The 26,954-nt window shown below is 41.2% G+C and overlaps 1 protein-coding gene across 1 annotated transcript; it reads left to right on the top strand.

The window, feature by feature from the left end:
* Positions 1-4,468: 4,468 nt before the first annotated feature.
* On the top strand, positions 4,469-25,034 carry SLC30A8 (solute carrier family 30 member 8). The gene is made up of 8 exons (XM_074897599.1): positions 4,469-4,548; positions 12,140-12,344; positions 16,319-16,457; positions 20,299-20,452; positions 20,953-21,142; positions 21,538-21,643; positions 23,762-23,896; positions 24,889-25,034. The coding sequence occupies exons 1-8, from the start codon at positions 4,469-4,471 to the stop codon at positions 25,032-25,034; spliced, it is 1,155 nt and encodes a 384-aa protein (XP_074753700.1).
* Positions 25,035-26,954: the final 1,920 nt, after the last annotated feature.

Here is a 26,954-nt window from a genome sequence, read left to right as displayed (position 1 = left end):
AAAGTTACTATATTTTATTAGTAGAAGAAAACAATTAAAATGATATCCAGGTAGTAACTTAGGAACCAAATGTCATAGCTGTCTCTTTTGCTGCCAAAATATGTGTACTCTCTTTCTAACAGTCGCTTTCCCCAAGGAAAAATAAATGTACCTAAGAAATACTTGTTAGCAGTGCAATTACAGGCTTAATTCCCCAACCAACTTCAGACATAAAAACAAAAACAAGCAGAAGCCCTTTGCAATAGAAATGGAAAAGAGACAGAAAAACACTAAGTGTTCAGAGAAAGATAATAATATATTTTTATAACAAAAGCTGACACACTCTTTGACAATAACATTTGAGAAGTCATTAGCATTTGTTTTTCAGCTGTACTGTCTTTTTCTTTTAAGCTACAATCTTGAATGAGAAACTTTTTCTAAGGGTAGACTCCATGTTACTCCTGAACAGGTCTTTTGGGACACTCAGTCACCAAAGTAGCTTGTCAGACTCTCAGAAGACCAAAGCAGCTGTATCAAAATAACATTTCTTAGCGTTACTTACTTCTGAAAGTGTGGTCCCTCCAAGGAACTTAATGAAATCTGGATTATTTGGACAATGTGGATTCAACCATGAGAGCTAAGATGCTGGGAAGCTGATTCAGAGCAAAATGCTGGTCTAAGAAAATAAGATTTTTTAAAAAGTTTGAATAAAAAAGATAAAAAAGGACAAAAAAGTACTAAAACTTACTTTTCTGTGACCATACAGATTAGACCCATATTCATATCACACCTTGGAGAAAGAAAACCTTCAGGAGACCTGGTACAGGCCATATGAAGTTTGTAGCTGTGCAAAGCTCATGCCTGTGGTGTCCTTCAGGACTCCCATGCTGTGGTCTAGATTCATCCTACATCTCCTCACGTATTTCCCAGTGTGCTCCCTGCCCAGCCTGGGCACCCTGGGCTCTCTTGCTCTTGAGTCTTGAGTCTTGAGCTCCTCCAGAGATGCCTTTCCTGGGAGTGGCTGTCTCATACCATTGGCTTCACCAGGAGAAACTCTGAGCTTGGACAGTCCCCTTTGTGGGGAATAGATTAGTTACTGCTGACCTGAGGCTCCAGACTCCATAGAAGAATTCCCACTTGATTTGGTAGCAGCACAGACTTTTACTATTGTAGGTAGTGATGTACCTCAAAATGGTACTGTGCTATGTTCCTGCTAGATCCTTACTCTCAATGCAAACTCAAATCTCTTTGACGAGGGCCTGAAAAGTCTTTTTATCCCCGCCTACTTTGTGGAATTCAAAATACCCATCTAAGACACTGTAGAGGACTTCTTTCCCTCACTAGAGACATACACAGTGGCTATCAAAAGTCCCAGTTCTTTTGAAATATTGGTATCAAATCCAAGCTAAAAATACTGAAGTTTAAAAATTCAGTATTTTAAAATATTGAACATTAACATCCTTTTAATGATTTTTAAATAGGCTCTAAATCAGGGTCGATATTTTCCTTTTGACAGGCACTTATAAAAGGTTACTGCATTACTAGTTTTATAAGAAGAGGGAAGTGCTTTTTCTCTCAATTTGTCTTGCCTCCAGCCTTGGATCCCCAAATGACAGATGGCTGGAGAGGTTCCAGCTGAAGGTACTGGAGCTTCACTGGGTGAAAAAGCATATTCACACTATAAATGCAAAACCTGTAATAATTAAGCCCCAGAAATCACAAATGCCTGGATCCCTAGGTTGTAGGCTGTGCAGTAGAGTTACTCAAGCTGATACCAGAGAAAGGTGGAGAAGAACTTTGCAGATGATCTCTGATCTCTAAGATGTCTCATGCTTGGGAAAATTGACCAACGTCATTGGCATTTTCAATTAACAGATGCACTGAATTTCCCTCTGTACATTTAAGCTGTCAGTATCTACTCCCATAATGACAGGATGAGAGGGTCTTTTTTTTTCATATTTAAAGTGTGGCTGATTAAAGTTGAAATAGGATCAAGGAGTTGCTTTTTTTTAACTGATGAGATTTTGGTTAATAATGATGATGAGATTTCATTTGCAAAAGCCAGTGTGATGTCTCAAATGTCTGCACTGGATGACGATCTTGAGAAATGTTCTTGACTAGGGTCATTAGAACTGGTATGATTGGATATGTGACATTTTCATGTAGACTCAGAAACAAACTGCATTATTATTGAAAGCTGAAGATGAATTTATTGAGATGGTCTGAATAATTTCTCTGCAGCAGAAAATCCACAGACAGCTGCTGTCTCTCTCTTAATGAGTTTCAGAGTCTGTGTAAAGAGAAAACCCAAGTCTTTGTGGAAAGCTCTGAAGAGATTTCTTTCTATCCCGCCTCACAGCCTGTCTCCTGAGAAGCACAACCATCAGCACTGACAACAATAAACACAAAACAAAGGTCTAGATTAAATGCTGGGAGTGATCTATGGCTTTGTTTTGCTGGTGTGCACCTGAGGCTCAAGACCCTTTTGCAAAATGATGGAAACTCATCTATCTCACTAACAAAAGTTACATGCTTCCAGTGATTTGAAACAGAAACAGGCTTTATCGGTAATCTTCTGAGGTGAATTTAAAATTTTCCTTAAATTGAGGGTGCTTAGACCTGATACTTTGGCTTAGCACTTTAGAAAGACTGTGATCCATTGTAAATCAGGCCAGGTTTATTTTTCAGGCATCTCCGATCTGTGACAGGATGTCAGTGTTTGGTGATTTCTAAAGGAAAGATGAGTTGAGAAGCACACAGGGACACTGCAGTAATGGTGGTATTTATGGGATGGGGAACCAGCTGAAGCCCTTGTTGGGCATGAATTATAAGCCTGTGTCAGGTTCCAGGGTGCACAGCTGGAATGACTGCCTTCTTTGTCCTTCCTTCCTCCCTCTTGGGAACAGAATAAAATTGCTATTTAATGGCATTTCTGGGGTGACAAGTAATGTGGTATTTCTGTTTCATAAGATTTCTGAAAAATTATCTGGGTCCAAACTTTTCATCCTTGGAGTCTCTTCTCAGATCATTCAGTGTCATGTCCAGTAAGTGGCTGCAACTTTAAAAAACATTGAAGAGCAACTTTTTAATGTCCAGAAGAATCTAGGAAGTCCCAGGAGTGAGTCAGAAAATCGATCTCTTCCACCAAAGGGGCTTATAATGGTGTGTACATGGCTATAAGCATCGGGGAAATATCTCCTGAGAAAAGGACATTAGAGAAACACGGGTTACAGCGCATTGTAGAAAAAAAATGTATTTCTGATGCTTGCAGCACCTGTTCAGAAAGGTGTTTGAGATACCATAGGTTCCTTGGCTTATGGGTTCCAGGCAAGTGTTTGCAACAGCTGGCATGTGGAAGGCAACATGTGGATCTCTGATGGTGCAAAAGAAATTTTTTGCATTTATATGATGTACAGATAGGCCTCCCTGCCCCCATGAGTCTCAGACAGAGTATGTGTTTTTAAAGCTGGGGAAAGGAAGGGGATATCCCATCTCATTATATACATATTAGACTATCTGTGGTAAAAAAACGACTGCAGAATCTAAATGCGGCGTCCAGGATTTTCTCACTGCCTATTTCTAAACACTCCTGTGAAGGCATCTGCACAGGTAGGGATCTCAATCACAGTCTGCTTCTGCTGAGAATACGGTAAAATACAGACAGCGCCGGTGCAAGATTTCCCATTAGTGCTGAAGAGCATGTCTGAGGCCAGGCTGTGTGTGAGAGAGGTGAGGCTGGAGGTCTTCTACCCCCCTCCGGGGACTGTGGCTGTCGACAGAACTAACAAACTGAATAAAGCAGAAATAACAACCCGCAGTCCTTCCTGGTGAAATGAGGATTTCAATAACCTGTGTCGCAAGCAGCAATAATAAGCAGTCTCTTCTGTTTTGAACCGTTAGGAGCAAATGTGCCAGGGGGAGAAATAAGTCTTTAGACCGATGACTTAGATTAAAGAGGCTTGTGCCGAGCTGGGTGAGAGAGGTGTACTCTCCTCCCTAGCCAAGGAAGCAGAAAGACAAACAGTGATTTGACTGTTTCCAGGCAAATCGGGCTGTTTTGTTTACCTTCATTCTCTCTTTCAGCGCGCATGAGCAAGCACCCGCATGCACGTCGGTGTGCGCACAGACACGCTTGACCCCAAGCCAGTGACTGGGAGAGCATGCACCCACCACATGACCAAAGAGCATATCACAGCATCAAACATAGTGGGCGAAAAAAAGAAAAAAAAAGGAGGGAGGCCCAAAACCTCCAATCTGACATGCTCAGCAAGTTGCTAGTTGGCATGTTAGTGACGCCACCAGCACTAGGGAAGCAGCTTTCTCTCACAGTGGGTTTATTGAGAAGATTATTAAAACCTTTTTATTTAAAAATATTTGGCAAATACTTCTGCATAAGTTGGGAGGGTGTTTTTGACCGCATCCGCTTCCAACAGAGACAAGAGAGTTTAACAGGGGAAAAAAACCAAGTAAAACCCCACCAACTTTCCTCATGGCTGCCAAAAAGAGTCTTGAAAGAGCTTGCCTTGTGAGTGAGAGGGACACCAAGAAGTACTCCTTGGCCCTAGACAGGTAACACAACTCTGTTTCCTTAACTGACATTGCTTTGTCTTTGAGAGCTGCTGACAGGCTGCAAAAGTCAAAGTATGGGGAGTTTCACAGTGTGTACAGGGAACATCTTTCTCTACTTTCAAAATGTTTTGTTTGATTTTTTCCTTCCCAAACTTTCTTATTAAATGTTTGATGCATTTACTAGACAGCAGCCTTATATGTCTGCATCTGTGATGGATTGAACCAATCTACTGGGGAAACAAGTGTCTCCTGCTATGTATTTTATATGCTTAGTCGATTTATTGGAGGATGCAAAACCTCATAGATTATGTTGCAATTTTAGGCTGAATTATAATAGTGCTATTGACACCATGTTTGATTCAAGGTTTGTTCATTCTTGAATGTGTAAATAATCTATTTGGTGTGAAAGAAATGCGATGCTGTTAAGGACTTCATCCTGCAAAACTTTATTTGTGTGGATAGTCTATCAGACTTGAAGCTGATGTACTTCGTGCATGCTAAAGGTCCTGTGAGTAAATGCTTGCTTGAGTGAGGAGAGACCCTCTGAAAACATATGATATGCTCTAGCTTGGGTTAAAAAATGAGTATAAATGTCTGTCACAAAATAGTTTTGCAGTTGGAAATTATTTTCATTCTTCCTCTTGACTCAGACCAGCAAGTATTTTTAAAAGAAAATAGCTGCTCAGTTACAATTTAGCACCTCTTGACATTTCCATTATCTCATTGGTTTTCAGATTATTTATTGCTTGGCTCTCTTAAAACGCGTGGGACAGAAACTTGGCGTAAACACTGTCAGTTCAAATGGAAATCTGTCTCTTCATGTTCTTATACTGGGGTCACTGCCACCGTATTTTAGTCATTTGAATGTCTGAGTTATTATTTAAATATTATTGCATGGCTCCATAAATATACATGACACTGTACAAAATGACTTTTGTGGTAATATTTATATTTTAAAATGATCCCATATGATTCTGAAATTCATTTTAGTTACTGAAGAACTCAGAGCTTTTTTGATAGTTTGCAATTTTGTGGGCACAGCTTCAGTGGTTGAGGTCCTTTAGCCCCTGGCTACCTCTGGACACAAGGACATTTCTGGACAAACCCTTTACACAGTGTGGGAAGGGGTGCCCTGAGACGGGGATAGTTGTTAGGCTGCCTTGTGAGGAAGCCCTCATTTTTCCCCAGATCACCAGGAACAGGGAATATCCCTAATGAGAAGAGGGGTAGGATGCACACTGGGTGCAGGAATCCCCAACAGCTCATCCTCCCATCTAAGAGCTGACTCATCTTCTGATGCAGTCAATTTATTTCCCATAATTATTTCTTAATTCAGGATTGAAGTTGGTTGGGGCAAATCGCTGCAACAATTGCAGTTGTTGGGCTGATTGCTGCAGATATGCCCAACAGCCCCAGAACTTGAGGGCCAGTCCCAGGAGGGATGCACAGCAAAGGTCCTGAGCTGGCTGAGTTATGGCAGTGGTAACTCAGCTCACCAGGAGGAGGAAGACTTGTCTTCCAGGCATGTGGCTTTTGTGTTGCCCCTCCTCTCGGCTTTTCTTGCCAGGTGAAGTTTTATTAACTGCACAACCTAATTAGTCTGTCCCTGCAATAAACAGAGGTCTCCCTGATATTTGGAAGAGCTGGCAGCTCAGGGGAAACCCTCACCCTGCTCCCCGTCACAGCCCAGCAACCCGGGGTGCCAGCCCGGGGGCCAGAGCCAGCCTGCCCAGGGACCCAGCATTGCAGGGTGATGCAGCCTGCTGGGCTCAGGCTTGCACAGACCAGCTGCATGCACAGCTTCAGGTGTCTTAAGCTGATCAGTAGCAATAAGCTCATCTTAGCCTTGGTTTAAATTACCACATTTTTCCGTTCCCTGTGTGTAGGCTTAATGAACAGCTCTAATGCTTTCAACAGAATTTATTTTGCACACAGATTGCCTATTTCTTTGCCATCCCCCAGCCTCTTTCTTTTTAATAAATGCCATTATTACAATACACAGGGAATAAAACTGTTTTTATCTTAACTATGTGAGTAGGAAGTCTGAATACAGGCCCTGTTCCCTGAACACAAGGCTGTGGGGGAGGGTGTTTTGTATATGCCAAGCTGGTCTGTAGTCACCAGCAGGCTTGGATGCATTGAGGTCTCCCATGCCAAACTTGAAATGTTTACAAGGGGGTGGGCTTTAACTGAGCTTTCTGAAAATCAGGTCAGCTGTAGGCTTGTAGGATAATTCAGATTGGGAGGGACCTCAGGATATGTCTGGTCCAACCTCCTGCTCAAAGTGGGGTCAGCCGAGAGATCAAACAAGGCTGCTCAGGGCTTTATCTGGTGTAGTCTTGAAAAAAATCCCTCAGGATGGAGACTGCATGACCTGTCTGGGCAATCTGCTCCAATACTGAATTAACCACACAGTCAATTTTTTTTTCCCTTATATTCAGTTCGAACCTCTCTTGTTTCAATTCATGTCATGCTTCCTCCATACACAGCAATAAAGCTCCACCTTCTCAATAACATCCTCAAAAATATTGGTAGGTTGCTGTTAGGTGTTCTGAAGCCACCTCTTCTCTAGGCTGGACAAGTCCAGTTCCTCCAGGGCAAATTCTTCAGCCCTCAACCATCTTGATGACTCTCTGCTGAACCTGTGCCAGTTATATTGATCTCTCCTGTGCTGGGGACTCCAAAACTGGACACTGTATTTTAGATATGGTCTCAGAAGTCTGTCCCAGGTGCGGGACTTTGCATTCATCTTTGCTGAATTTCAGTAGGCTCCTATTGGCCCCTTCCTCCAGCCTACAGGCAGCCTTGTCCTCCAATGTATCAGCTGCATCCCTGGACTGGCATCACCTGCCAACTCAATCAGGGTGCATTCCACCTCCTCCTCCAGGTAATGGACAAATATATTACTCAGGACTGATCCCAGGATAGGACACCACTTCTCACCAGCCTCCAGGAAGGGTATGGACCAGAGTCTGAAGCTGAGCACTCAGAACCTTGTGCCTTATGCAAAAATGTTCTGTAAGGCATATCAAGTGAGATATGTCTGCCAGGCTCATACCAGTAAGTTTGAAGTGAGCCTGGGAGATGATTTTTTTCAGGTGGAGATTGATTTTCTATAACAAGCATGTAGGGAATATTTTCTTTTTTTTTTTTTTTTTTCTGCCTTCCTGCAGGCGATATGAAAACTCTTATGGGATCAAAGAGCCCTCATCAGATAAGGGCTTTTCACCACTCCTTGTGCTTTGCAGAAGTCAATGCTCAGGAAAACTTTAGGTGTTTCTTGTGACTTCTGAAGGGTTTTAGCTGTGGGTCCTGTGGTTAAGTCTCCTTTGTACTGGCTTGCCACCTGGCCCCAGGAGCACACAGTACCTTAGGGAACTCAGTAAAACCCATCCCCTTGTTTTTGCTCTCATGTTAGGTGACATGAGAACCCTCTAGAAAGGACTGTGTCTGACAGTACTGGCCATACATCGTCTCCTTCAGTTATGCCCACCCCATCTTGGAAAGAAAATTAAAACCGAGATGGTAAGAGGTAGGGAACAGGAATTAAATAACTAGGACACCAGCTCAGGAAATTGGTGGTTCAGGGGTATAATAATGATACATAAAATCATGAATGATGTGAAGAAGGTGAAGAGGGAATGGTCATTCATTATTTCTAACAGTACAAGAACTAATTAAAATATCAGGCAGACAGCTTTAATGTAACAAAGGATGTATTGTTTATAAACAAATCACGATTAAGCAGTGGAACTCAACACTTTCAAGACATCCAGGTTTGTGGAAGAAAGATGTTTAAGGGGCTATTAGACACGAGCTCTCGTTCACCCATCTCCCAGCCTCCAGATTTGTGCGGCCAGGGATCAGTACTGTCCTAGACGGGTTCCTTTCTTGTACTTTGTCCTTATATATCCCCGCACACTCAGAGCAGAGTTTGGATACATGCACCTTTGGTCTAGCTCAGTACATCTATTGTTATATTGTTATGCAGAAGGAAATTTATCGACAATACGTTTATGCATACATGGCCAAGCTCTCAAAATGAGACTAAATAAAATAATCACAGGACAAATTCTCATCTAGTAGACATCTACATGTATGCAAATATATAAATATTTATCTTTGCTTTGTGCCCAAAATACCGTTAAAGGAAAAAGAATCTGGACAGCCAGGCTATAAACAGGGTCTTAAATGACTAGGAAATATTCAGGATTGGTACATCAATTGAAGTTGGAGTGGTGCCAGACTAAGGGAGGCTTTTCTTGGAAGGCAGTTTCATTCTTTCAGGCACCAAAAAACTACTATTTTCCCTTGTGAAGGAGATGCTCTCCTGTGGGAAGTGCAGTGATTCCACATTTTTCTCTTTTGACTGGGGATCTCATAATGGTCTAGGAGGATGGCAATTATTCCTGTCAGCCTGCAGATCAAGGCACCCAAAAGATCAAGTGAAAACAAACAAAAGGAAGTTGTAATCAAAAGCTCTTGCTAATGATTTGTATGGAATCTGCAATATGTATTAAGATTTTCTCCTTCTCCCCTTCTGGGCATGACTCAATAGGAGCCTTTCTGTGACGTTCCCCAGCAATCTTTTTTACAAAGAAAAGAGAATTTGAAATGGAGAAAAGATGATTTTCTAATCTGGAACTCTGCTTGCAGTGTGCTGGTGCAGAGATCTGATGCTCAACGGCTACATCTTGCTCTAACAGACTCAGAAGGGGTTTATGGTTTGACAGAGCTGATCTCTACACCTTAAGCTTTTGATTCACACACTTATAAAACTGTCTCTTAGATTCTTTTAATTAGTGGCAGGCTGCTCTTGGAAGAAAAAAATAATGGTTACGTACAGGAGCTGGCAGGAGTCTTCCTAACTCATCAGGCCGGGTGCTGCTCTGTGAGTTCAAAGGGAGCAGCGAATGCTCGCCACCTCTGACAACCAGGCCACTTTTATTTAGGTACCCTTTAGATAGAAAAATGTGACATTTGTGGGTTTATGCTGTCTCTGTTTGCTATTGCATCTATTCAACGAGATCTGTGGACAGTGCTTTCCTACCCCTCAGTGGTACTCTGAGGTTTTGTTAGCTGATGGAAAGACTTGAAGATTAAAAAAAGGGAGGGGGATCACAAAGCGACCTATTTTGTTAACAGCAAGGAAAGGATTTGGTGGCTCAGAAATCTGCAGGGGTAATTTTGGCATCCCAGCCCTGACAGGCTGTTGAGCTGATCATGACTCATGTCGTTAAGATGATTTTAATGTTCAACGCCAGCTGATGAAAATTGCATTAAAGGGAAATTAGTTTTACATGCAAACTGTAGAAAAGCATTGGAAGTTAACTCCAGAGAGGGATCACAAGAAAGAAAAACTTGCATGCCCTGATCTCCAGAGGAAAGCGAGAGAACTACAGTATGTTATTCAGCCATCTGGAAGGAATCAATTTGTGATACCTTCTAATTCATCAGGAGAATATTGCATATAAGTGACACAGTACACATGAGGAGCCTGATGAATATAAAACTAAAGGACTGGAGAAGGACTGGCTAGCGGGGATCCCAGCTACCAGATGGGCAGCCCATTCCCCAGATGGCCTAGCTCCCATTTATTTGTTGTTGTGAGGAAAATGAGGGTAAACACTGACAAAAAGACTATGAAAATTCACTGTGTCCAGGCATCAGGCATTAAATCCGACCAGTTGCTCTTTCATGCAAGCTCCTCACGTACATGGGGAACAGGTCTCCTCTGCTGAGCAAACAGGGACCACATGCTAACCTGGCTGGGAAACGGGCTGACTCAGGGGAACATGTTGCATCCTTGGAACATTTCAATAATATTTACAAAACCAATTCCATGCTGATTATCTATAGTTGCAGGACTTGGTTGCCAAGGTGGGTCAGCTCTTCTCCTTTCACCAGTACCTCTGTGATGCTGATGAACACGAAGGGGCAAGGCACCCACAGGTCTGTGGCTGCCTTTGCCTCTTGCCCACTGGTGGGGTGCAGGCTGCGGGGCATCTGGCAGGACTTCAGACCTGCTGAGCAGCTGCAGCCCCCTCAGGCTGCCCAAAAAGGCATCTGGAAAAAGCTTGTGATTTCAGTGCAGTTTTTTTCTTGACATCCAACTACTGCAGATTGGCAGCCACTGGCATGATTCCTTTCCAGTGAGATTTTAGGAATCTTGACACTTCCATAAACGGTGCAGAAATGCTACAGAAAGTTGCCAAGATCCATGTACTTCCTGGAGCATAGGTCTCCTTCACACAACTGAAGAAGCAATTAGCAATTCTCCTTAGTCCCAAAGAGAAGTCCTTAGAATGGGGAAAAAAGGCTGTTATTACTGGGCACAGTTAAGCCCAGCCCCACTTTAAGTTCCCAGGCTGATTTCAGACTCAGAAACAGCACTGAAGTTTGCTCCATTCTTTGGCAGGCTTGAGAACTACGGCCCTACATACACAGACCTCAAATAGCTGTAACACATGGTTATACAGAAGTTATGTACATGCATCTGGGCAGAATTCACCTTTTGATGCCACAGTGTGCTCCCACAAGTCTCACTGCATGGCAAGGGAGGTTTCACCAACAGGGTTATCACATCAGGAGTAGCTGTGGCAGCAAATGTATCTGGAGAGACATAATGGTTTTCAGTCGAGCCTCCTGGGACACGTTTTGAGGTTTTTTTCCCATTTGGGCTCTTCTCAGTTGATAGATAAGGAAGAGGGTACGTCCTTGCTTACCACACCACCTTGGGGCTTCCCCTGTGGGAGTCTCTGAGCTGCTCTCATGAAAGCACCAGATGTCATGGTCATCAAGGAGCTCCTGCAGTTGCAATGATATAATGTGCTCAGCCCCAAATCTCTCTACCCCCATCCCATATTTCCTATGCAGGAGCCCTGAGAAGGACAGCTCCAAGGCTTTGTGGCAGAGCAGATTTGGCTGGGAAATCACCTTGTCATGGAGCAATGCTCAAAGAGCCACTTCTGCTGAACTTCTTGCCTTTCTGTGAAATCAGTGGCACAAAGGGGTCAGCATACTAAGCAGATTTGATTTATCTGATTTTTTTTTAAAGTTGAAACTTTTGGGCTAATATTCTCTATGCTTAGACCCTGCTGATAGTTTTTCTACATGCAAAGAGAGGAGAGAAATATCTTTAGTCAACTATATTTGAGAAAAAGAAGATTTTTTAGAAAAATAGTCTTCCTAACAAAGCTGTTGGGAATAAAAAAATGAAAATTTCTGTGGAATTGTCTCCATGCTATGCTGAATTTTGTTACTATTTACATGAGGTATGACTTTTTGAAAAATCATACAGTGTGCAGAAAATATACAGCCTAAGGAAGTCACCCTGTGCTTCATAAACTGCTAAATGATGTAGGAGAGCCCAAAGAGCTGGGAAACACACCCAGAGCCATCATTCCATGTGCAGCTCCCTCTGCAAAGCCCTGCTTGTGCAAGCAAGCCTCTTTTGTGACCTGCTTCGCTGTTCCCAACACTGCTTTTATCCTCGCAAGTGTTAATTGCACAGTTTCTGGGGCTGCAGGGCTAGACACCCAAATAATGATGTTTTCTCTTTTTTAATCGTCTGTTTCTTTCAATCCTGAAGGATGAGCTGGCATCAGAAGAATTTAAATGAAGAGAGGCAGCAGCAGGAAGCAGAAGTTACTGAAGCTAATCCAGCATGTCACTGTCATGGCTACTCACAGGCCTATGAGAACAGAAAAAGGGAGCAGCATCAAGCCAGAAGGAAGCTCTGTGTAGCATCAGTAATCTGCATCTTCTTCATGATTGCTGAGATTACAGGGGAGTACGTTTGCCCAAAGAGAGCTCAGTTTGGTGCCCAGCACAGCCATATTCATGTCCTTTTGTATGCACTTTGACAGGGACCCATGATGCACAGAGGTGAACACACCTGGGATAAAACAACTCTCCTTTCTTCCCAGTCTTTAAAAGAATTGTGGGGTTTTAAAAGTGAAATTATAAAAATATTTTCATATACTCATTTAATAATTGAATCTGGGTAGGAATATAAAGATTAGTTAATGGCCTGAACTGTTCTCTCAGGTCTTTAAGCCTGCCTAAAAGTGGCTAGCATGTGTTAGCATTGTGTCACAAAAGGTTTCTAATAGATCGGGTTACATTTTTTTGGAAAAGATTAAAAGATTTTACATATTTATCCAGGCCAGTGAGACCTCAGCACTGATGAAGGCTGCTAGCAGCAGGATCTGATATTAAATGCAACAGTCTTTACAAAATCCAGGGAAATCCAGGGCCAGATTCACCATCTGCTTTTCTTCAGTTAAGTCAATGTATTTATACCAGGGCACGTTTATCTTTTAAATTGGCCTGCTGGTGTGTCTCGGGATCAATGGAAGTTTATTCCCCTGTCTAATTAGCTTTCACTTCTGGACCCATCCTACAATATCTAATATAACTATTTGGCTTGCTCACAGAACATTAGCTTTCATTTTGTCTCACCAATCTGCTCTCTGCATGTCTTCTGTCATATTTATACCCACCTGATAGTTTCTGGCTCTTTAATTTCCCCTTCTCCTCGATGAGGTGAGGTAAGATAAGGCATAAGGAATCCTACAGACTTTTGCCATATGTGCCACAGGGGATGTAACAAAAATCAGCCAGGAAGGCCTCTGAAACCCATGTTTTCCCAGCCTCAGCTTGTCTGGAGACCCATGAAAATGAAGGAGAAAGTCTTTGTCTTCCCCACAGGTGAGAAGTGGAGGCACTGAAAGAGCTGCTGAATTTCTGCCTTCTCCCCTGGCTGCCAAACCCAGCAGGGACTTCTCCACTCTTCTGTGCCCCGTGCTTCATCCTCATGAAGACCTGTTGTTTGTAGGTCACGTGCAATTCCCCCATGAAAACTGGTGCATACCACTAATCTCCATGGAGTAATTTCCAGTGCCAGAAGCAATGCATTACTAACAAAACCATATAATCAGTAGGCTTAAGTTTGGTGAATGCAGCAATGCTAGAGGATAATTGGAAGGACAGATGATATGCTAACTAAATGTTTCATTTTGCTTAATGGATCATACAACTTTTTTGCAGTGACAGCTTAAGTAACAGGCTTGAAGACCATTTTGCTTCAGACCATTAAACTTTGACAAACCAGCTATTAACTGCAGTTACAGACAGCAGTCTATAGAGATTTTTGTAATTATGAACCATACATTTAATTTTTTTAATCATTAGGCTAGACTGCCTGTGCCTCATGATTGACCATTGAGTGACTGACAATTTCTATGGCTTTGTGGTATACAAAGCTATAAACATCCATTGTGGGTAATAGTAAGTCATAAAAGCCACTTGTTGGGAGTATTGATACAAAGCAATAAAAACCTATAACTATTACACAGGCTTTACTATTTAAAATAAAGAATATGTCCCCCTTCCTTCTCCTCCTAAGGGCAAACAGCTTCAGTGGGCATTATTATGCAAAACAGAAGAAACAAAGCTGCATCACTTTCAAAAATGTTGAAAAGTTGTGCTTCTTTGAATCCCTAGATCTTTCCTGTCATATTTTTCTCAAACTGGGCTATGCTGGCCCTTACTGCTCTTCCAAAAGGGGCACTGTTGACTGAGCCTAATACACCAACTGTCTCCAAAAAATTATCTTTTTCTTGCAGATACATCATAATCTCCGTAGATTTGGAGATATCAGTCAAACCGATGACACCCTATGTACAGCCCTGATACAAAAGAGCTTTCCAAGGATTTTTAGTGGCTAAGGACCAAATGCAGATTTCAGAGTACTTTATTTCCATTTGAGCACCAGAGAGAGAGAGAAACGCTGCGTGTGTCTTCATGTCAAAAAGGAATATAAAGACTTGACCACATTGCTAAAATAAGCAGACTGAGATCTCAGAAGCTCACCCAAGGCATTAATTATGCCAGCAATACATAAAATAATAATTTGCCAACATTTTTCAAAGATGGCAGGCTAGAAGCAAGCTTGTTTAATGCTGTCCCACAGAACATGGAAATACAGTATCTAAAATGCAATAGGGCTCTGCAGGCAGCTTGTGCTCTACATATTTGATTGCTGAAAGATAGCTGATGCCTTGGTTGGTAACATCTGTGCACTCTCAGACAAGCCTACTTCCTTCTGCTATGCAAAATTTCTTCCCACTTGAGAAACAGCTATCCTGCAAACAGTGAAAGTCTAAGAGCTGTGCCATGGCTAAAAAGTATATGTGCATTTCCACATGTGCATATTCTGGGAAATCCCTGTTCTGTTGAATTTTTCATTTTACTGCAAGGAATGAGATGCCCTTATATTCTGCAGTCATGCTTGCTCCCTTTTGGGAATTATTCATGCAGCTGTAAATGAGATGTATAGGGAGGTAACAGAGAGAAATAATACATACTCTATAGGTGCAATATACGTTCTCCTGCAGTACAAACCATACAGTATTAGGTATTCTAGTCTAAAATCTGCATATGGGAGGAAATTAAACAAACAATCCATCCTGCTGGCATGAAGACTTTCCATCTATAAGGAAACAAAAGATATGTCTACATGTCCCTTTGGCAGTGGTATCTTGCCAAAAGTTTGAATGAGGCGTTTTATGATGTTTTTCAGGATTCATTGATTCTCGTATGGGTTGTGATCAGGAGAAATAGGTGAGCTGAAATTAATTAAATGACTGAAGAAAGATGGAAATATATTGCCAAATTCAGAAACTAGATGTTTTGGCTCTATTATTTCACATTTCCATTTTTCTACATTTCCACTGTGATGAAAAGATTCCCCTGCTATAACAAGTGGGCAGGACAGCTTCCTGCCTGTGATCCTTGTCTTCTCCAACAGCCACCAACAGCTGGGGTAGTTTAGAGAAATCTTTTAGTTTCTTTGGATTTGCCTTTAGCCCTGAGACATGGTTAGAAGATTTTGGCAAAATAATGATATTTAGCTTATTGGGTAAAAGAAATGTGCTTTCAGATGGCCTAAAATATTTTGGGGTTTTTTGGTTTGGGTTTTTTGTTTGGTTTTTTTTTTTTTTTGTTTGGGTTGGGTTGTTTTTTGTTTGTGTTTTTTTTTTTTTCCCCAGGATTCACATGAAACCAAAACCCTGCGAAGTGAAATGACATTCAGATACATTTTTCCAGCTCTAGCAGGAAAATTAAATCATGTATTACAGATGCAAAATGACAGATTAGTCCTGCACACAGAACATTTTTCTCTATGCCCTCACCCAAATGGTCAGTTGTTTATCACAGCTTTCATACTGGGACCTTTCTTTTTACTCCTGTTTTAGTGTTCCTGTCACAAATAAGCAGTTGGGCATCCAGCCATCCAAATCCCAGGAAGAATATACATAGTTCCCTATAACAAATAGGAAATTAATCCCATAAACTAAGTCTCTGAGTTTTTGTACATATATAAAAATATCAGTGATCTGTGAAAAAATAGTGGGACAATACTGGAAATCTCTAATACTGCTTTTCACAAAAAAATATCTGAAAATAGTCACAGTAAAACAGTCCAGAAGTAATATAACCACAGCACTAATGTATCACAACCCTTATTGTCCTTAGGACTCTGTCTCTCTCCTGGACAAAGAAATTTAGCTTTTTTTTTTCTATTAATTCATACCTTTCACTGCACAAATGAGATACAAAATGAAACTATCTTTGAAGAGTTTTGTGTGTATGATCACTGAAAATTGAGTGTTCCCTTTGATTCACAGCAAAGCAGTTAGATCTTGTTGACCCAAACTTCTGACCAGAGCCATGACATGGATGCATGTTTCACACAGGTGGGCAGATTGCTGGGAGCCTGGCAGTAATCACCGACGCAGCACACATCCTGGTGGACCTCACAAGCTTCCTGATCAGCCTCTTCTCGCTGTGGCTTGCCTCCAAACCTCCCACCAAGCAGTTCACTTTTGGGTGGCACCGTGCAGGTAGCAAACATGTCACAGTGTGAGCATGTGGAATGGGAGAGGGAAGTCATCATAGCCAGGGACTGGAAAACGTGCCAATGTCCAACATAGGTCTGCAGATATTTAGAGATAGTGCAATAATGCTCTCAAAGCCTCCAGGACACAACAAACAGAGGAAGCCAGTGAGCTTCAAAGAAGTAAAAAGCATAGTCATCTCCTATCTACAAACATGTCTTTCAGTTCATTATTTAATATAGTGTTGGGCTGGTGCTAGCTTTGGCTGAGATAACAGCAGCTTCCCTCGGCGGCTTGAGTGTGAAGAAAACCAAGTCCTCAATCTACTCTGAAACACAAGTTTCTATAAAAGCAGCAATACGCAGAAAAATGAGGGTCTACTCCATTAATAGAATGGTAAAGCAAATAATTAGTTTAAAAAAGACAGCAATGTTATATTTATACAAAAGTGAGATGCTTTAACATTTACCATTTTCTAAATCCTCTCTCTGCATATCTCTTTATCACTGCTGGTTTTTATCAGATGGAAGCACTGGTAGGTTTTTAAAGTTCTCTGTCCTCAACCAAAATGAATATATTTACAGGTGACACCTAATACCAAAAGTCTTACAATCAAACACAACTGCTTATACAAAAGACAAGACACCAGCAGTATTAGCTATGAGAAAAATTTTTTGGCGGTATGATTCTCTTCGAGATTTAGACACCTAAATATCAATGTTTACACATAGGTGAGCACATAGAAGCACAGGGTCCAAGTTTCTGATATGTTCAACAGAAATCTAGACTCCATTTAGGCGCTTTAACATAGAAGCCTAGTGCTACATCCCTAAACTGATGCATGGGAATGGCAGCTGTCACACAAGACCCAGACTGCACAGGGTGCCAAGCACAGGACCAGGGTATCTCAAATGCCACTAGACAATCATAGTTAAGAAACTAGTTCCAGTCAGTCAGTGGAACAGAAAGCTGTGTGAATCACAATGAATTTGATGTCCTTTGCTCACAAAGGGAGCTTAGACACTTAGCTCACACCTATATGTAGACATTTTAATTTTGTTGTCTTGGTCTGGAAATGAATCCCATGCTGCGTATCATAGGGCTCAGTTTAGTTGCTCATATATAAGTAATTAGTGCTGTTTGAAATGCCCTAATGTGTTCCACAAAGTCTCTAGCTGCCACTCAATAAGTAGATTGGTCTTCTATACATCTTGTGTCAAGCCATACATGGAGGTGCCAGTGTATCTCAAATGGCTCTAGACACCTACGCACCTGAACTGAGGACTCAGATTATAAATGCTTCAAGGATATTCAACATGAAGGTCCAGAAACAGCTTCTGACTGAGGATGTCTGTAGGCCAAGGTTGCTTGTAGCTGCAGAATGTACCAGGGAGTACATATGCCATACTCACCCTCTCTTTTTATGGCTCCCTAAGTATATTCTACCAACTCGGCTGCAAAGAGGTTGCTGGATGAGGGGGAGGTTTACCATCACTGAAGCATGGCTGGCATCATGCAGACAACACACAGCTGAATTTTGCAGCCTTAGCAAACTACTGCTTCCCATCAACTGATCTTTAATTACTTTTTGTGTTTATGCTTTCTTAGTCTGGGAAGAAAGGAAAGTGAAAGAGGGACTTCTCTCTCGCTGATGTAGGCAGGTTCAGCCACCTCATGTAACTTCACTCTCAGTCTGTGTTAGATTTTTTATTTTTTTGCCATTGCAACGCAGAACTTCAATCTTCTTTTTATCCTGGCAGCAAAGAGAACCTTGCATCAAATTTCTGTGCTAGGCATTCCATGATAGTTATCCTGTTTCTTGCTTATTTTCCCAGCTATATTTCCAGATTAATATGCAGGTGGGTGCCTTAATAGAGTAGCTGAGGGCAGTCAGGTGGGTGGCAGAGTCACTGTGCACTGACACTATCAAGGTTTCTCAGCTGCAGCCCTCCATGACACTGGAAGCTGTATTTTCACTGCTTTTCTCAGACTGGTAGATAGGGTTTATCATGCAAAGGCTGTGTCTAGCAGGGCTCAGGTTTAGCAGAAGCCATCTGAATGCCTCCTGTCCGCCTCCTGTCCTCTATAGCCAGAACCAGGCAGCAGAACCAGTCAAGACAGCAGTTGAATGCAATCCTTTGGGTGTGTAGCTACTTTCAGAAACATGGCTAGAAGCACAATATTGAATGAAACTGATAGTGTGATCCAGACCTACTTCCAGGTAGAAAAGCTCTCTTCAACCTCAATTTCTTTATCTCTGGTATGATTCAGTGATTCCCCAAAAATACTACACTATTGTTTACTGTACTCTGTTAGTGCTAGTAGTTCTGAAGAAATGTAACTGAGAATATCTTGAGTAAAATACTACTATTTAGTACTACTGAACTGGTCTGTAAGCTTAGTTAAACTTTTGCTAAGATAATACATTGAGAAGGAATACGTATTTTCACCTGTGTTGGTAAAGATGACCTCTAACATACTCCATTGTGGAGTATATGCACGCATGCACACAGATATTCATACAAGTGTTCACAAAATCTGTTGGCTCCTTTCATGCTAATGATAGCATAGACATCAACAACTTCAGCTGGGCCAAATTTGCAGGGTTTCAACCTGTAACTTGCAGTAAATATAAACACCAGATATGCTTTATGTTAGCTTCTCTCTATCTACTTTTAGATTTCCCTGTCAGCACACTTTCATTTGTTATTTTTCTGTTTTAGACAAAATGTTTCTTTTGATCAGCATCTGAAACCAGGACTTCTGCAAAAAGTGTCACCCTCATAAAAATATATTCAAAATCATAAGTTGAGTTTCAGCTGCTTTCATGTACTGAGAGTGGAGGTCTGCAAGTGCTTCATTCTTTCTGGCTATCTACTGACTTTCACTTTACTGTGAGCTTTTATTTTCCTTGGTATTGTCTCAGTTGTGCTCATAAAGCACCACATTTACCCATTCAAGTCACATGGCAATTACTAGTCCCACATCCTATTAAAAACATGCTGCACGTTCATACGAACATCCCTGGTCCTCTCCTATGGCAGTGCAATAAAAGGTGGCCTTGGGAGATGGATTTATTTGAGCCCAACTCAGAGCCAATAGAGACAAAATTAAATTTTGCTGCCTTAGGGAAAAAATAACTTCTTTCATCCTCATCACTGCTGGTGGCACAAAAATGATTTTGTGGCATTGGCAGGATGAGACCCAGGAGAGAGGAAGGAGAGGTTTTGCTGGCAGGACCTTGTTGGGGGCTGTCACTGCCTTTCTGAAGTGTGAAGTGACAAGAGGTGTGCAGAAACGAAGGAAGCTATTGGAGGGGGATTATGCCTGCCAGTGGGTTTGGGTGAGCTGTGCCTCTCTCCTTCCCTCCAACCTCTGCTCCTGTGACCAAGATAATCTTGTTGGGGAAGAAGGGCTGGTTCCTGGGGTCTTCACACCACACTGGCAGGGCCAGGCAACTACATAAGTTATAAAAGAATTGCTCTTTTATCCTTCCTTCCCATTACAGCTCCTTTTGCTCCTCCCAAAACTTCCCAAATAATCTTTTTCATCTCTTCAAATTCTCCAAATGATGCATGAACTCAACCCTGGATAGGGGACAAAAGTAGGAACAGGTAGAACAGAGTTAGGTCACCACATACATAGGGCTGCCTTGGGTAGCCACTGGATTTGCTATGATCAGAAAGGGGTTTGGCCCATTCATTGTGATCATCAAGGCTGCCAACACAGAAGAAGTAATTCTCCTGGCTCTAAAACTCACAAACCTGGAACCATTACCATCAATCTCTTAAAATTTCTTGAAATTCTATTATGACTCCTGTTTAAATCAAATTATTTTCATTCCTAGAAATTCTAGGAGCTTTGATGTCTATGATAATAGTTTGGATGGTGACTGGCCTGTTGACATATTTGGCTAGCATGAGGCTGCTACACCCCAATTACAATATTGATGCTACAGTGATGCTCATTACCTCTGCTTGTGCTGTGCTTGCCAACATACTGTAAGTTACTTTGTTTTCCTCTCCATATAACTTTTGAACCTTGAACCTGCCTCTGTATTTCAACAAAAAATGATAGAGAGATACTGACCTCAAAAATATTAAATGTTTATGAGTTTCATAAGGATATGGAAAGGGGTAGAGAAGGGAGGTCCTACTTCTCATTGAAGGTTGCAGTTGCTCTCCTCTTTTCTGTTAGCTGCTATACTGGGAAGGGAAATTATGAATTCACAAGCTCCAAGAAAAGATTAATCTCCATCTCACTTTTTATTAGATGTCAGAACATTCAAGAACTCTATAGAAAATGAGGCCTCATTAATTTCCCTGTTCACAGACTTTCTTGTTTGTATAAAAGACACTGAATCACCTTAGCCACTGCTTAGTCGCCTAATGTGTCTGATTTTACTGTTCAGCTTTCACAAGTGATTGATAATGCGTGTGACATCACTGCTTTCAGAGATGCAATAACCCCACTGATGTTTGCAGCTTTACATGTCTTGCAGACTAAGCCTGATTCTGCACCAGACTGGCCATGGGCACAGCCATGGGGCACAAGCCAGGGAACGCGTCTCAGCCCCTCCAGAAAAGGCAGCTCTGAGCAATGTCAGTCTCCGGGCAGCCTTTGTGCACACCATCGGAGATCTATTCCAGAGTATTAGTGTGCTAATTAGTGCACTTATCATCTTCTTTAAGGTTAGTTTTATTAGTTCACTTCCCTTCCTTGCAATTAAGGATAACAGTTATTCTCATAGCATTGTGACACTAGGTGCTATGTAAATATTTTCTCTGTCTTAATGATATACATTGTAATTTAGTCAATTATACTTATTCTTGGGAATTGAAATGACTGTTAAGAGTGTTACACTTGCTTCTGGGTGTTTCAACTGCAAGGAGGATACTTTGGTGCCTCTCCTTTTCTTTATCTGTAGCACCTTCTTTCCCTGTGCTGAGGCTCCCTAAATGGCAAAGGTCAGCACTCATTCTGTACTAGATGAATGGAATATATTATTCTTTGAGATTAACTAATTAAAAATGGCAATAACCAACAGTAATGAAATTAACGAAGTGATGTGTTCATATTTTTCTAGCCAGAATACAAAATAGCTGACCCAATCTGCACGTTTGTGTTTTCCATCTTTGTTCTGGCAACCACCATCACCATTTTAAGGGATATTTTGATAGTGTTAATGGAAGGTAGGACCTGATTCCAGAATCTATACAGTTATATTTTGGGGTTTTTTCCTCTCTCTTTCTCCATAATGCTTATACTTGCTGACAAAAGTATAATAGCACACTTCTGGATCAGTTTCCAGTATTGTCATAATTCTGATCATATTTTAAACCTAATTAAAATTTTAATCAAAACTGTTCTTTACCACTGCACTAGAAGATTTATACATATGCTAGTTTTTGTAAAAACCTGTGTACTAGTGTTTTGCTAATGAACTCCCAATGTGTTCCTAAAACTGAGTTGCTTTTGTTTGTGTTCTGTGTAATGTTGCTTTTTATCACTCCTTTGGCATATGAGATATCTACTTACTTTGTTCATTGTGTAATTCCTTTACCCATGTGAAGTACAAGTGCCTGCCAAAAAAAAAAAAAAAAAAACAAAACACAAAAAAACCTAAATAAAAGACTGTGCTTTGAACTGTGTCTGTGAAATAGGCTGAGTGCAAGAGGCAGAAGTTTAAAAGATTCTCAGTTATGCCAGTCCAGAAAAGCAAGCTGATGGAGCTTTTGAGTCGCATTCAGGTGCAAGGGAATAGACAATTCTCTGCACATCAGCAGCAAGAATAGGTAGGCTTAGCAATGTTTAATTCTGTCAGCTATGGGCCTGAACATTTGATTTGTAAGGCCAAATGACTTGAGCAGTCACAGATGCATGTTTTTGCCTTCCTTCCACTCAATAATATAATGCAACCTCTTTCCCAGCTATGAAGACATAAGGATTAAAGGGAAAAATAGTACTAACAGTGTAGGTTTTGAATGGATATGAGTAACTTAGTATGACTGTCTGCATGGCTATTTACTTCTCTCTTTCACTCTGCACCTACTTCTGTTTCAAGGAAGAAAATTTCCAGTATTGTTTTACAGTAAAGTTTCATTCTAGGGTTGGTTTGCTTTCAGTGATTATGAGATAGAGATGCATTTGTGTAGAAGTGTACCTAGACAGAGCGCAGCAACTGGCTGTATCATGGCTGCCAAGAAATCAGAAGATCTCTTGATTACTGAAAAAAAATCTAACTACCAGGAAGGCTTGGCAGCCCCTGACACTCAGGGGTCTCTTTCTCAGAGCAGTGATCCCTACCTTCTGTAAGCTGTGCTGACACACCAAAATTGGCAGTGCTCTGTTCCCCACTGCAGCAAGCCCTTTTACACTGTCCTCCCGGAGAGGTCTCTGATCTCCTGTCTTATAAGTAGCATATTCTGCCCAGAATGTTCCAAAGAGAAATTGATGTTGGAATTAGTATTGGAGGTGGCTATTACCCCATGCATCCAGTGTGCCCAAGGGTGTCAGCCCCACAGCCCCTGTGACTGACTGTTATCAGTTACAGTATGAAAGACAAATTAGCCAATACTGTGCTTATCGCTATTATACTTCATAACTGATGGCACTGAAAATATTTTTCAGTTTACTGATTCATGTGAAGCATGATGAGCAGAGCTGTTCACATGGGCATAGAGGTGCATTCCCCTCCAGGGAAGATCTGTAGTTAAATTCCTTGGTCAAATCTGGATTTAGATTAGACTCTGAATTTCATGTTGCAGCTCACTCTATCACCCTCTGAATGAGGGTCATCACCATCATCATCTTTTGTAAAAAAGCTCATCTAGGAAAACAATCACCAATCTACTCAATAACTAGACCTGGGATCTAATATCATCTGAGATTCCCAAGTCAATTTTATTCTTTATGTTTGTCTTTCCTTCCCTGCTAAACAGATGCTTCTCTATTGCGTAAATGTATTGAGGCCAGAATCCCTCAGAGGTGCTCAGGTGATGCCATAAAATCTGCACTCACAAAAGATGTTGGTGTAAAACTAAACAGCCCACTTCCCTATGTAAAATGGACCATCAGAGTATGTCCTAAGACATGCATGAGTCTCATTCTTCCATGGAAAAGTATAAAAGAAGGGATAGAATTAAATTTCATAATGAATTCTGTGAAAGGTTTTCCAAAGCATTAAATATTTTCATAAAAATTATACATCTACTGAATAAAGGGTCATAATGCATTTTCCTCTAATGATCATAATTCTTATATCTTCAAAATATGTTTTTTTTTTTTTCCCACAAATTTCTCCTTTTAAGGAACATCAAAGGAATTTGCTTATGATGCAGTGAAAGCAAGAATTTTAGCAGTTGAGAAAGTGGCGTCTGTTCACAACCTTCATCTCTGGTCTCTGACAACAAATCAAACTATTCTGTCTGCTCATGTTGCCACAGGTCAGTAAATTTCTGTAAATGGGGAGTATTCAGCTGCTGCCTAGTAAAGGTCAGGCTCTCCTGATTGGGATACAACTGACTGTATATGTGTTACTTATTAAAACAAATGTCATCATTTTGTTGGAAAAATAACAACAGCAACAACAAAGCTCTCAAATCTTCCTCACAGAAATCTTGCCAAAACAACAGAGACCTTTACTTAGCCCAAAACTTGAAAACTGAAGAGGTTATGGACCAAGGAAGTACACTACAAAATATTTTAAATAAATAAGAATTAGACCCAGACTGGATTTTTCTCACAATATCAAATAGATTTTGAGGTGAATTTGTCAAACTTGAAAAATGTTGATCCCTATAAGAAAAACTTACAGGGAAAACCTGCATTCCTGATCCATCTATACCTATACAACAATCTTTAAAACATCTTGGAGCATAGAGGTAACTCCAGAGGAACAGTTCATATTTAAAAATATTTTTAAAAATTATAGTCCTTATCCCTATTGACAAATTGTCCACCCTCCTGAACAATTTTCTTGTTTATCTGTTTGCTTTGCACAAGTTAAGGTTTATTTAAGAAAAAAAGTCCACCTGTGTTTAGCTAAGAGCAGGTTCAGAGGCACGGACCTCCATGGAGCCCCTGCTTCCCAGAAAGAGTGAGTCTATCAGCCACCTGAAACACTTGGCACTGTTGCTACTCCCTGACTGAATGAACTAATCTTTATTAAGTATTCCTGCTTTCCTCCAGTCTTCTGCCAAACTGAATTTCTTTGGTGATTACTCTTAGATCAGCTCTTGCCAAAATTGCATATTCCAACCGCGTCTGAATGAAAAAACTTTTGCTGACATGAAAGTTCTTCAAAGAGGATAAAAAGGACAAGAAACAGTTCTTAAAACAAACTTCTTGTTAGAAATTTGTGAATAGTTTCGGTCAGTAAACACTCTTCTTTAAAGAATTATATGCATTTTGATTGTTTTCTGCTTGCTATCTATAGCAGACACAGTGGACAGCCAGAAGATTTTGAGAGATATTACCCAAGCCCTGTTTGAGCACTACAGCTTCCATTCCATCACTATTCAGATTGAATCGGGAGAGGATCAGAAACAAGACTGCTACTTCTGCCAAGAGCTCAGGGATTAAAGGGAGCAGTATGCTACGCAAAATAATGAACACTCCTCTTACAGGTCAATGAAGATTGTATGTGCTGGCTGTATGTAATTGTTTAACAACAAATGGTAATGAACTGAACTAAAAAGCCCTGCCACTGTGAGCAGTGCATGGACCTTTCTTTGTTGGTACCATCTACCAGGTGAGAACACGTATTGGATCCATCAATCAGCTAGATAACCTGTTTATCAGCAGTTACTTTCAATTACAAGAGAATGTATCTAAATTATTCTTGACTAGAGCAGCAGATTGGCACTAAAGCAACATTTAAGAGCGCCTGTTTGTAATCACAGGTAACAAAAAACTAATTAACCTTCAAACTACCAGCAGACCAATTATCACAAAATGTAATTAAATGTAATTCTGGTGTTAGCAAAGCTCAACACTTACTCAGGATAAAAGAGAAAATTTGAATTAGTACAAGGGATGCAGAGATCTGGGAAAGAAAGTTGGTGGCATGTGCTTTCCCAGCCTTTTGGCAGACACTCCTCCTCCTGTATATTAAGGGAAGTATCAGACATGTGCCATATTCTGCAGTGTGGATGACTCCATTTACATTTGACAAATAGCTCTTTGTTTTTTATCTAGCCCTATCCATTTTTCATGTAGCCCTCAGCTAGACTCTTCTGCCAGAAATGGGCAGTATTCTCTACTATCAAGACAACCCATAATTCATATCGCACTGCATCATGATAAGTTGTGATGGAATATTTGTAGTGGATTTTTGGGTGTACCCAAGGTACCACTGGGTCATGACAATAAGACAGACCAGGTGCTCCTAGAAATGGAAAAAAAGAATTAGGACAAAGAAAGACTGTGGGTCATTGTGAACACCATGTCTGGTGTGCTTCATAGTGTGGTCTGTGGGGTGTTACTCGGTATTACCACATCCCTGAAGTCATATCAGATAAATGAAAAATCCACTGGCATATCACACAGACATTCACTGTACAGAGAAGGGATGTGCCTCTCCTTCAGACAGCTAATTCCCTGATTCCTTAACAGGGTGTATTAAATCTTCCTCTTCTGCATACCTGGAAATGGTTACTGCAGAACTGGGAACAAAGAGTTGTGTCTTGCTTCAGTGCCTCCATTTTTGCTCAATCAACTGAATTAAACTCTCACCTGTTAGCAAAAACAAGGGTTGCACTTGAAACTGTATGACTCTTGCGGTTTAACCCCAGCTGGCAACTAAGCACCACAGAGCTGCTCAATCCCTCCCAGTGGGATGGAGAAGAGAATCAGAACAGTAAAAGTGGGAAAACTCGTGGGTTGAGATAAAGACAATTTAATAAGTAAAGCAAAAGCAATGTACACAAGCAAAGCAAGACAAGGAATTAATTCACTGCTTCCCACTGGCAGGCAGGTGTTCGGCCGTCTCCAGGAAAGAAGGGCTCTGTCATGTGTAACGGTTACTTGGGAAGACAAATGCCATCACTCTGAATGTCCCTTCTCTTCCTTCTTCCCCCAGTTTTACATGTTGATCATGAAGTCATATGGTGTGGAATATACCATATTAGTGCATAGCATTTGACACTGTCCCATACAACATCCTTGTCTGTAAACTGGAGAGACATGGATTTGATGGATGAACCACTCGGTGGATAAGGAATTGGCTGGACGGTCTCACTCAAAGAGTTGCGGTCAACGGCTCCATGCCCAAGTGGAGGGGGGTGACCAGTGGCGTTCCTCAGGGGTCGGTGTTGGGGCCAGTGCTGTTTAACATCTTTGCTGGTGACATGGACAGTGGGATTGAGTGCACCCTCAGCAAGTTTGCTGAGGACACCAAGCTGTGTGGTGCCGTCGACACGCTGGAGGGAAGGGATGTGCCATCCAGAGGGACCTGGACAGGCTGGAGAGGTGGGGCTGTGCAAACCTCATGGAGTTCAACAA

This window comes from Athene noctua, chromosome 2, assembly GCF_965140245.1.
Source record: "Athene noctua chromosome 2, bAthNoc1.hap1.1, whole genome shotgun sequence".
In the NCBI taxonomy this organism is placed as follows: Eukaryota; Metazoa; Chordata; class Aves; order Strigiformes; family Strigidae; genus Athene; species Athene noctua.
Note: the sequence above shows the minus strand (reverse complement) of the source record. Positions and strands in the feature narration are given on the sequence as shown.